This window comes from Heterodontus francisci, chromosome 24 (assembly GCF_036365525.1).
Source record: "Heterodontus francisci isolate sHetFra1 chromosome 24, sHetFra1.hap1, whole genome shotgun sequence".
NCBI lineage: Eukaryota > Metazoa > Chordata > Chondrichthyes > Heterodontiformes > Heterodontidae > Heterodontus > Heterodontus francisci.
The window spans coordinates 51454552-51467162 of NC_090394.1; the positions used below are offsets into that span (position 1 = coordinate 51454552).

The following is a 12611-nucleotide window of genomic DNA, read 5'->3' on the forward strand; positions in this document are numbered from 1 at the left end:
TGATGTAAATCCATTGCAAGAGTCCATGGGTCAGGATTGTGAGGATTGAGTGGGACAGGAAAAGGAGTAGGAAAGATTAGCCCACAGAGGTCAAGCAGGGTGGGAAGGTCACGAGAGTGTAAGACGGGGCAGTTGGGGTTTCTGCTCATAAGGCAAATGAAGAGTGCCTCAATGTGCCCTTCCTAGAATACCAAGAGAGGCACTGAGGGAAACTGTAAGATTATCTAAAAGGGAGTCAAGTCTGGCACAGCAGAAGAGTGTAGGTTGGAAGGTTGAGGTGTGCTGAAGGGTTTGACAAGGATTTGGGAGGGCAGAGTACCTGACAGGGGAGAAATGAAAGTAGGCATAATGACATGAGAGTGGCTTAGGAGGGATAGAAGAAGTGACGAGCTTGGGTCTGGTGCGGAAGCCAAAACACTGATGTGAATGGGCACAGGGAAAATTCAAACAACATAGGCCTTGTTAACTGACCATAATACACTTTAAAATGACAGTTGTATCTATTTATGCTCTTTGGCTTAGGTTAAACTACTCTTATGAAAAACTAACCGCAATTAACTTTGGATGAAATCCAATTAGAATGGGGAAAATGGAGCCACAAGTTAGTGTAGTAAGATCTTTCACAGTGATTTTGGAGGTAATAAAAGTCTGTTTCATAATGAAAATTCCGACATTGTGATTCACTTACAATATAACACAGGAAATGCCCTGTTTATAATAGGACATTCTGTACTGTGGGAAAATTCCATTCCATCATGCATAGGCACTGACATTTTCCACTCAGTTTTAGGGCAGGCATAGTTGGATTGTAGCATGAATGGCCTGCGCACAACAATCAACACCAGCAGTTGAAAAGTCAACAGAGTCAGTAAATCAGGAGTCGCAGGCAGTTCTTCCACAGTGAAGTGTTATTTACTTATTTTTCTTGTTGGGATTACTGCACTTATTTACAGAGCCTGCAGTGTCTCTGTGCCTCCTCTTCAATCTCCTGCAATTTTGTTTGCTACTTGGGCCTTCAACTGGGGAGCCTGCATCTGAATGCTCTTGAATTGGTGCTAATTTTGCGTCTTCACTGGTAATATATTCAGACTTGCCTGTTCGGTCGTGAATTAAAATTTAACACATTTTATAGCTGAAAGGTTCAGTCGATGCATATGCTGAACGTATTTTTCACACTGTAGAGAGGGCATTTCCTGTGCCACTATGCACTAGGGGAAAATATCAGGGTTTCCACTGCAATCTCCAAATGTTGGATTGCTTCTTGGTTGCATAATTTTCCTCAAGATATCTGGGGAGTAATCCAGCAATCCTGAATTTGGTGTGTGGTCTTATCTCAAATATGGGCTACTGAAAAGCTCACTCAAGACTTGCCCAATATCACTGCTTAGTGTTGAATCTTTCAGCAGACCATTTCTCAAGTGTCAACAAAGATTGTTCCTAAAGAAGAGCTTCATCAATTAAAATGTGATTTCTGGGGATAGTAATGAAATCTTCAACACATTAATTCAGAACAGTAATTTAGAAGTTCTTTGTACTATTATGTGCCAAAGGTTTTATTATTGTTGCCATTAGAAATTTTAACTACCTCATAGGTTTAATTCAAAACAAAATGTAACATTGCCTATTTTTACCAAATACATAAATAGGACTAAATACACGCACACAATTTTTACTACATATATCAATACACATTTTAAATTGCAAAATATACCTCGCATTTCAGGCAAATTGAAATGCAGAAAAATATTACTTCCCTTCACTCTTCGAATGATATGCATTGCATTTTTCATGGTTTCTTTACAACAATCTTTACTTTTACACCGCGTGGAGGAGGTACAATAAAAAATATTAATTTTCCTGCAAAGTCAGTCATGTCTAAAACAATTTCAAAGCATATACTGTACCTTTATCTACATGGTAGAGATAAGTTTCTTGACTTGCTGCAGCCAGCAAATGCAAAACATTTATGTAGATTCGCACTTTTGAATCAGTGTGATCTTCCCAAACGTAGTCCTGGATCACATTCAAAAGACCTCTCACTAAGTATAGGACACCTTGTTCTGGGTGATCCTGTCCAAAAACATATGTTATTACAGGTTAGTGTGCAAATGGGTTACAGTAAATTAGAAGGTGTCAGACAGTCAATCTTTTTTTATTATAAAAACAAGAAATGCTGGAACCACTCAGCAAGTCTGGCAGCATCTGTGGAAAGAGAAGCAGAGTTAACGTTTCCGAAGAAGGGTCACTGACCCGAAACGTTAACTCTGCTTCTCTTTCCACAGATGCTGCCAGACCTGCTGAGTGGTTCCAGCATTTCTTGTTTTTATTTCAGATTTGCAGCATCCGCAGTATTTTGCTTTTATTTTAATTTTTTTTTATTGCCCATTCCTCTCCATGCGCTAACATAGGCTTACTTCTGCCACTTCTCTCTCACTTAGTTCAGGACAAGAACAAAGGTGACGCTCATCACAAATTTTTCTCATCAAATATTGCCCGTTTTAAAATATTTTACTTTCTACAACCCTGAAAAATCAACATATTCCTCCAGAGAAATCATTATCAATTTTGTAAATAATGCTGACTTATTGAGACCACCATACCACACCAATTCCATGTCTTCTCTTTTTTGAGGTTCTCCTGTTGATTTGCAACAATCACACTCCCTTCTCCATATCTGGAATCCTCATATCTTTTCAGCTCCCATATCTAAGATTCTGCTCTCCTCCTATGCTGTGTCATTCAAGCATTTCGCACCTCATCATGCCCAATCTCCCAAAGGTCAGTTCCACCTTTGCCAGCTTAAAACCCATTCGATCCGCTCTATGACTCGCCACATCCTTCCTTCCTCAAGCAGTCAGGGAGTACAGTGATAAGAATGCTGGGAAGCCTTACAATAATGATAGCTGTCTAATTCCTTGACTATTTTCTCGATTTTACTATAGCCACACAGCCTCAGAGCAGAGTGGAGAGAAAGCAACAGCATGCTGTCTGATCAAGGGTTGAGGCCTTCAGAGGAATTTGAGATATTTTTTATAGCTGGATTTGAGATATATTTATTAGGCAAGCAAATGGGTTTAAACCATCATCTGTCAGAGAACAAAGGATTAGATACTGGCAGAGGTCAGGTTATAAAATATCGAAAACTATCAACTGTTGCGAGAGTAATTAGCATCTTTTGGGAAGTATACAAACAAAAAATTGCAGAGGATAATGGTCTCTAACTGAATGCAGGCAACCATTTAACAGACTTGAATTCTATTTCATCCATTCCCTAAGCTTTCTGGCTTGAATATCAGCAGAAAATATGCATCAATGTAAAAGAATATTTTAAGCCATTACAAAGACTCAACAAATACTGCCAGTACTGAAGGTGAAAAAGAGAAATGCAATGGTCAAAATGTGAGTTTTAAATATGATTTTGTTCCATAGAAACTAGTTACTTCAACACAGCTGATAACATTTTCGTAAACGTATCAGACATTCATACTTTTTGAGCACGATATAGTCACTGACACAGAACAAGTCTAGTTCTTTTTATCTTGCATAAGTGTTTAAAACCAGCAGTTTCTTGTCAAAAACATATATAAGTGTCTTTGTGATATTTCTTTTAACTGCTGAAAAATTTTTAACTTTTACTCCAGATCTTATACCCAACTCTTCTTGCTGTTTCCCATTGATAAACCACCTGTTGTGCTCTGCGATGCTGGCCTGCTCATCTGCCCCCATCCCTCCACTACTAGTTGACTCTATTCACCATGATTTTTCCTGAGAGTCACCATATTAATTTTATTTACAATTAATTTCACTTGCCTCTACCGTTGATGTTTAATAATGCTACCTGCCCAGTTTGCTGGCTATCCCATTCTTGGTTGCTGTTACTTCGCAACACTACCACTTATTGCCCTGCATTTAGATACAATCTAATATTTTAACTTTGAGACAATACTGAAGCAGCAACATCGAAGCAAATTAAAAACAAGTAACAATGCAAAACTGCATGTACACTAATGTTAAAACTCTGAAATAAAACACTAAAACCTAACCACTCAGATTAAATTAAGTCCACTTCAGTTATCCAGTTAACGGTAGCTGGAATAATTCACCAAAAGACATTTAACAAATGTAAAGTTTAATTACATGAATACCATCAAAATATTCTTGAAACAAATAAATATTTCATTTAGAAAACTCTAAACCTTCACTCTGGAATTCCTTTCCAAAACTCTCACCTCTCCGCCTTTAAGATGCTCTTTGACCAAGCTTTTGATCACTTGTCCCAAAATTTCATGTGGCTCCTGTGAAGCATCTTGGGACATTTTACTACATTAAAGGCACTATGTAAATGTAAGTTGTTGTTGGTATCAGATTTCTAATCATGTCGAATCAAAGTCTTATTTAAAGATAAGGATAGAATATAGGAGTTTAAAATGTAGACTAAATTACATCTACCTACCTTGATCTAATTATTCACTGGCCTCTAATGCTGTTTCACCTAAAGTGCAAACAGGCAACCTGCCCCAGGCCTATTCAAATACAGATCAAATCAATTTGATGGGAGATACAAGTGACAGACCCATGACGATTAACCTTCAGATTCTCTCAATCTGGAAGCACTTACAATCGAGCACCTCCCTATGATGGTACAGCCTAAACCAGGAACTCTGAGGAACTAAGGACAAAACACAGCATCCTATCATTTCAAGGCAGCTGTAGGTTTCCCAACACACACTACTCCTCTGCCCAAAAAACTTTAGTTCAAATTTGAAATTCGTTACATGACTCAGGATACTTACAGGCACTATCAACAGTGTGGAAAAGAAGTTATTAAGGAATTCAAGAAGAAACCCTTCTGAAGTTCTCATCTTCCCATCTATGCTTATCATCTTTGGTACTTCTGCAACAAGGCTGATTGCAGCTTTAAAGAAGGCATCAGCTGGTTAAAGAAAATAAGTGTAATTAGGATAATTAATACTTCAATACTTCCAACATAGTGGAAGTTATTTTCTCCCCTTATATGGTTTCTTACACCTATCGTCAACACTCCCCCCAAAGTTCCAAATGTATTAAGAATCCAATCGAGGCTGCAATTATATATGGGTTAGCTCATCTTTCCGTTAAGTTCTCACTGTAAAAAAAAGTGACTACTTGTCACAAATAGCTCACAAAAAATTATAGTGGACGTCTGATTATTACAGGAAGTTTACAGGGCAACTTTCCCCCAACAAATTATATAAGCCAACTCGTAATTCTCTCCAATTGACAGGAAAGGAATGGGGGGCGGGGTTTGGTGGTTGCGGGGTACAGGGCAAGTGCAGTTAAGATAGAGCGGCTCTATTTTCCATTACACTCCTGTCAATCTGCGACCTTGACACTGCCGGTTTTGGTAATGGATGCCCACTTCACCAGACACCAGCAGAAGCCGCATCAATATGAATCAGGGTATGATGACATACATGGGACTCCGATGGCATCTTAATCTGCTCCTAAGTGGGTGACCCCATGCCAGGAAGTGATAAAAACTTTCCTTAGTGGGGTGCAGAGGAGCAGGAGTGCTTTTCCATGCTCAAAAAGGAAAGTCTGTGCCTTTTCTGCCCCTTTGCTGGGGAAACAAAAATAATCACTACGATTTTTCTGTGATCTAATGGCTCCATATCAGTCCAAAGTGCCAGTTCACAGTAAGGTCCTCACAAGTATGGAGATTCACCAGAAAAGCCCAGGATAGAAGTGGAAAAATCCTGAATGGAAAGTCTCCAGAAGCCAAACATACTGTACAAAAATCAGAACATTTTTGATAATTTGCTTTATTTTAATAGACTTTGTACTGAATGCACTTCCTTCCCCCTCACCTTTCATTTTGGGAAAGGAGGGAAAAATGGGTTGTATCGTGATAACATAAATATTGAAAAAAACGAAACATGTCAAACAACTTTAAATGTAAATTACTTCTAATTAATTCATTTCAGTTTGTCTAAACAAATACTGTGCCAACAAAAATTCCCCAGTAGGTTAAATATATGATAGCAAAGCAAAAAAGATTAAAATAAAGCTGTGTATCAAATTTGGTTTTCTTCCACTTAAAAACTGTTGGTCCAAAGTAGCAAAAAATGGATGCATCATACACGAGCGAATCTAATTCATAGGTGAATCGTATACACACAAATATTTTCTATTACAACTTGTAAAATGATAGTTAATTGTTGAGGTAAAAAGTTGAAAAGCCATCAAAAAGTGTCAGTATTTGAAATATTAATGTTGACCCAACATAATCATTTCTAGGCCTTATCAGTACGTGCAGGTCTGTTTTATTTTTCCAGCTGGCCACCTTTTGACACGATGAGTCATTAATGCAAAATCACCATAGCAACAATACAGTACACTCTTGTGTTAAAAGATATCAGGAACCAACTGTTTACTGATTTTAGCAAGGAGCATACTACAGTGACAACAAAAAATTCTAGCTGGCACTCGTTCATCCCAGGAGCATGTAACATTTATATAATTTATAGCTTCCCTTTGTATCCATGCAACAGTGGCTTATTCAGTGAAATATGTAACAATCCTCTGATAATTTTGAAAATATTGAAAATGCTTTAAAAGATGATTTTACTTTAAATTTTCTCATGGAGAAAGTTGTTACGACCAGGTAAGAAAGCTGTCTGGGGTCTTTTGCTGTCTTTACCTAGTCTTATTGTAATGGGGCTTTATTTTTAAACACTGTTTTGAGCTCCCCTTTTGGTGAATCTTTGTTCGCAGCTTTCCAATTATAAGGCAAAGAAACCAACACACCAGGTTTTCTCAGGTTTAAAGGAGAAAACAGAGTTTATTAAAACTTAAACTCTAATACAGTTCACGCCTACGGATATACAACATGCCACGCTAGCATCATGCACACACAATATACACATGCAGATAGGGACAGAAAAGAGAAGAAAAAGATGAAGTGGAACAGTTTGAGGCAATATCGTGTTACTGTACTTCGAGCTCACTGCATACTCCTTTTGTAGGTAATTCCTGCGTTTCGCTGGAGCCCGGTTTTCTGCTTAAACTTTATTCACGTAGGAGACTTTTATCTTTGAGGTTCATGTGTTTTCACAAGATTCAGTTCCACGGGAAGGAGGTGGGCGCAGGCAGACAGGAGAGTGTTCTGCTTCAGTTCCAGGAGCACATGGCGCTGAGTTCAAATTCTGTTGGAAGTTCAAATCTCAACAGCCAGCTAGTCATGTAACAAAAACTGATCTGACCACTTCTTGTGTTTGTGGATTCTGCTATCTTAGCAGTCAACCTGGAATGCTAGCTCCCCCCACCTTCAACGTCCAGTAATCAAAAGTCCACTGTTGGTTGAATGGGTCAGGGCATGGCTCTTTGTCCCTTGTCCCAACTCTGCTAGTTACTACGCAAATGTCTTTCCACTCAGGGGCTTGCAATTTTATGTTTTAATGTTCATGTGGCGAAATCATGTGTGCCTCAGTCTTGGCAGGTGGGGGGTTTGCCTGAAAGTCCATTTTGGATAGTTTAATAATAACACTTTCAAAGATAACTACATTGAACCAGGATAGTAAAAATAACAAAAGCAAACAGAAAAAGTACAGGATGGCATTAGCAAGCTAGTAATGAAAGTATCTTCTCTGCTGGTGTCAGGCCATAATAAACTGGAATAAAACTGAAACTAGATCAGGCAGCATCTGTGGTTAGAGAAACAGAGTTAATGTTTCAGATTGATGAGTTTTCATCAGAACTGGAAGAGTTGGAACACAATTTAAGTATAGACGCAGGGAAAGAGGGGAGGGGAGAATAAAAACAAAAAAGGGAATGTCTGTGATAGGAAAGGTAGGAGTGATTAAAAATGATCAAAAAGATGATGGTGCAAAGCAAAAGGGAATGGTAACGGGGCAAGTAAAGAAACAAAAGATGGGTCTAGAGGAGCTGTAAATGGCAACAGCAGAACTATCAGCTCCTGCTGTTCGACGAAATAGAAGCAGTGGTTATGATCTGAAATTGCTGAACTCAATGATGAGTCTGATTTACCCTTTAAAGCATATAGTGTGCTTGTAAGAACGAAAGGCTGTTTCCTAACTCAGTGGTAGAAAATTTGCAAGAAAAGAGGAAGTAGGTGGTGAAGTACACAGTCAGGTGAAAGGAGAGAGCAGGTATGGAGAGCAGACTCGGGGGATGCAGTGTGGGTGGAGAGACAAGAAAAGCAGCCCGTTAATCAGGCTCTGACCATGTTAAGACAAAGCGGGGAAGAATGGTGGTCTGGAGGGGGAGGTTTTCTAAGGATTACAATGAGCAATGCCATGGAAGATTTGCTAGTAAACTTAAATATATTGCATTTATCTTCAAAAACTTCCACTGCACAAATGAGATGCTTAAAGAGTTGACATAAAACACAAGTTTGCAGCTCATTGCCACAGCATGTTAGTAGGCTGCAAGTTGGGCTCGTTAACCTCCCATATGGCTGATTCTGAATCTCGGCCAAACTATTAGAAAGGCAATGGAAAAAAAATCCAAGGCAAAGATCAACCTTGGCCACTTCCCAGCACCTCTTTAAAGGACTCATTATAGAATCACAAAACACCACTAAATAAAAGGTTGGAATCAAACTTAGTTTAGAGATACAGCACTGAAACAGGCCCTTCGGCCCACCGAGTCTGTGCCGACCATCAACCACCCATTTATACTAATCCTACATTAATCCCATATTCCCTACCACATCCCCACCTGTCCCTATATTCCCTACCACCTACCTATACTAGGGGCAATTTATAATGGCCAATTTACCTATCAGCCTGCAAGTCTTTGGCATGTGGGAGGAAACCGGAGCACCCGGAGGAAACCCACGCAAACACAGGGAGAACTTGCAAACTCCACACAGGCAGTACCCAGAATTGAACCCGGGTCGCTGGAGCTGTGAGGCTGCGGTGCTAACCACTGCGCCACTGTGCCGCTTAAAAAATCTAAATATCCCGGTAGGGCTGACTGCCCTTTAAAAATGGCGTCAGCGCCTGCACACTGGCAGCTGACGCCATTGCCGGGGACAGACAACCCACCCCCTCCAAGTGATTTACTGGGGTGGGGGTGGGGGGGGGGGGGGGAAAAAGAGGCACCTTGAATATTTAAATGAGCCGCTGTGCTCGAGATTGCAGAGCCTTTTTGGCATGCGCGCCATTTTTGCAGCTCACCACCGAGATTAAGAACACTCAATTACTCCAATGGTACATGGGCTGGTCTCCTTTCTTCCACAAACCTCAGCTCAACAAAAGCTATGCTACTTGTATCCTATCTTGTACCAAGTCCTACTTGTCCATCACCACTGCATTTGCAGACCTACACTTAGTACGCTCCCAGGTCTCAGTTAGAATTTGCATCAGTGTGTTTAAATCCCTCCATGACCTCATTCCTTTCCATCTTTCTAGCCTCCCTCTATGACAGCAAACCGTCCCCTCCGACCTCCACATATCTCAATCTGGCCGCCTGTACATCCCCTGTGCCCCACTGGTGGCCATGCATTCAACTGCTTTCGCTCAATACTTTGGAATTCCCTCTGCTGCTCCAGCTTTGCCTCCTCTTTAAAATCCACCTTTTTGACTAAGCTCTCCTACTTTGGCCCGTTTTGTTATTGCGCTGGTTGATTTTCCTGTTAAAGACCCTATCTATACTTTGTCTGTCCAGACTGTTTTGATTGATCAGCTTAAGGGATGCATCAGATGGTGGGTTTATTTGGTGAGTGGTGCCTGGCGCACACGGAGGTATGTGTGGCACATGGAGGACTAGAGCGTATGGCACACGTTCTGCTGCCAACAGTTGGTGGCGACGGGGTGATTTGGTGGAGAACAACAGTGGATGTAAGAAGAGCTCAACAAAGTTAACCCGACTGGAAAGACTGTTTCTGGGGTTGTGGGGGTTGCCTCAAAGGCAGCAGGGAGAATCGGTTGTGTGGCAAAGTAGCAGGGACAACTATGTGATGCGTATCATTCAAAAACCTATTCTTGTACTACAGATGATTCACTAGATTTGAACGAAAAAGTTTTGGAAAAGTTGCCATTGGTTCTATAGACGACGATGATGCTAATAGTCTATACCCTCAGAGTTTGTACACAGTCTAACTCCATTGACCATTCCACTGCATAGAAGTAGACTCAAGGAAGGAGCAGTTATAATGTTGCTATGAGATTTGAATCCAAAACAAGAACTTTGTCATGGAACAAGATTGGTAGTTAAGAAGCTGTTTTCTTCAATTATATCTGCCTGTTATAATTTCAGCATCTTTCAAGGAAATAGTGTTTTTTTTCCTTGAATAGTATTGAGCCCATCAAATGTAAACCTTCCTTTTCAACTCGGGAGAAAACAGTTCCCAATTAGACTTTCATATTCTATGACTATAAACAAGTCACAAGGCCAGATCTTGACAAAATTTGTATTTATATTCCTACGTCTGTTTTTACACATGGATAGTCTTATGTAGCTTTTTCCAGAGTGAAAGATTTAAAGAAGTACTGTTGCAATAAAGATACTAATTTGACTGCAAATGTTTTGCAGCTCTCTACTATTATAAATATCTATCTTCATTATATATATCTTGTTATTGTTGAATAGATTTAATAGAAGACACAAACAGAAGACACATCAGCAAGCTTAGGCTTGAAGGCACAACAGGAAAGTTAGTCATTACACCAGATTTCAACAATAGGCAAAATAAAAGGCAACTGCTCATTATATGAAAAGATTAGATGGCTAGCAACATACAGGTCAGTATTCATGAGTTATACAATATGGACAGTTTGTTCTATTTCAAGATTGTACAGAAAGCCTGGTCTAATTGAGAGTAGTCCACTCTTATTTGAATACAAATTAATCCGGTTCATACAAATGTACTTTATAGATTAAAACTATATTAACATATTTTGGTGCATAACAGTTTTATGGTCTAATGAACCTCTAGGTTGTCAAATGCTTAATTACACCATAATCAACATATAAGCTTTCTAAGCCTCCATAAAAACATTCACAATAGCAATGAGCAACTACAGGTGCGCATACAAGAATACTGTAATCAGAGACTACATCTTTCATAATGAAGCTTTGGTGAATATTCAGAGGGCAAGTACAACACTAGTTAATTCACCATATGGTTGTATAAATTCTCAGATACACATCTCTAACGCTTTCATGTTCTTCCAAATTTCTGTTGCCTATTTTCTACTTGACACAGCATGAAGCCAACGATCAAAAGGATCAACACAACAATGAAGGATAAACTACAATTACATGATCACAAACCAGCAAAATAATCAAATTTCAGATTTCATCTTCCCACTGAGAGCCACAGATTTTTATTTTATTCTCTCTTCCCAACTCCCCTGAAGGTATTGACTCCAGTGAGAAATGTTCCCTTGGATTTGGTGTCTCTCAAGTACCCCAATCAAGTACCCATTAATTAGAAATGAACTTGAACTATGACTATTAGCAATCTTGGTGGAAAATAGGGGTTTTACTTTTTGCAATCAAGGAAATAAAAGATTAGGCTTTTGAAAGTTGGAACTGGAAATCAAGGAAGGCTTATATGAAATGTAAGTTTAGTCTGACAAACTATAGAAGTTCAAGACTGAAATCAGAGCACAGAAATCAGGAGTCAGTCATAGTGCAGATACATACAAGGTTGGATATATGAGATGACAACCACCTGAAACAGAGGAGGAATTGTTTGATTACAGACAAAGATTAAACCCACAAACCGCCCATGAAGTGAATGAGTGCTCCAAAGGAAGACAATTCCGCTTAACTCTACAACATCTAACTCGGGGGGATAATACTGTATGGAATCAAAGAGTAATACTGTTGAAGTTAGTAGTTTATCAGCAATACAATAAAGTAAACTTTAAAAATATCTGAATATACTTATTATTCAAAGGTGTGAACCCAGCTGTTATACAAGGAATTTAGCTGTAAAGGAATCTCGTGGCCCTCACATTAATCTAGGCTACTGAGTATGACTTAATCCTGTATTAAGTAGAATTCAGCGGATAGAATTATAATGAAACATTTCAACTGTCCATGGTAACAATTTACACTTGTTATGAAAGTGATTGTTTTTGTTAAAATATTTTAATAGTCAAACTGAAGAAATGTTGGACCAGTTTTTTTTCAAGAGGGTCATCAAGAGAACACTGAAAGAACTAGTTTGGCAACAATGTTTACTGGTTGTCACATGACAAGTTAAAAATAGAACAAAAACCCTGGTAACTGGCGAAGATGTGGGCAGAGAAATGACAGCAGCGCTCACCTGAGAGAGCAGCAGACTCGTGAGCATTTGGTTGTAGTGTCAATGTTTACCTTCCAGAACGAGATAAAGATAGCGCCTGCTGCTGAAGTAGTGTCATGGAGGAAGAGACCAGACTCTTGCTGAATGTTTAAAGAGTCAAGCTTGCAGAAGGAGATAAGAACTCCCAAGGAAGGAGAGAAGAACACAACCCCGCTCAGCTTTCCAGCACCTCTCTAAAAGACCCTGAGAAGTTCACTCTGTCAACTGATCTAGTCTCCTGTCTTTGAAGAAATGCCTGCTAAATTAGTTCTCAATGCCACCTGAAAGGTACTGTTCTAAAAGATCCCAGTGA

At 39.4% G+C, this 12611-nt stretch overlaps 1 protein-coding gene across 1 annotated transcript in view; it reads right to left on the reverse strand.

Moving 5' to 3' along the window:
- vps35l (VPS35 endosomal protein sorting factor like) overlaps positions 1 to 12611 on the reverse strand; it is a 135054-nt gene that overhangs the window by 30284 nt on the left and 92159 nt on the right. The window contains exons 27-28 of the mRNA XM_068056171.1: positions 4794 to 4933; positions 1905 to 2070 (exon numbers count right to left, since the gene is read on the reverse strand). Coding sequence (XP_067912272.1) covers positions 1905 to 2070; positions 4794 to 4933 — 306 coding nt within the window. The remainder of the gene's footprint in view (positions 1 to 1904; positions 2071 to 4793; positions 4934 to 12611) is intronic.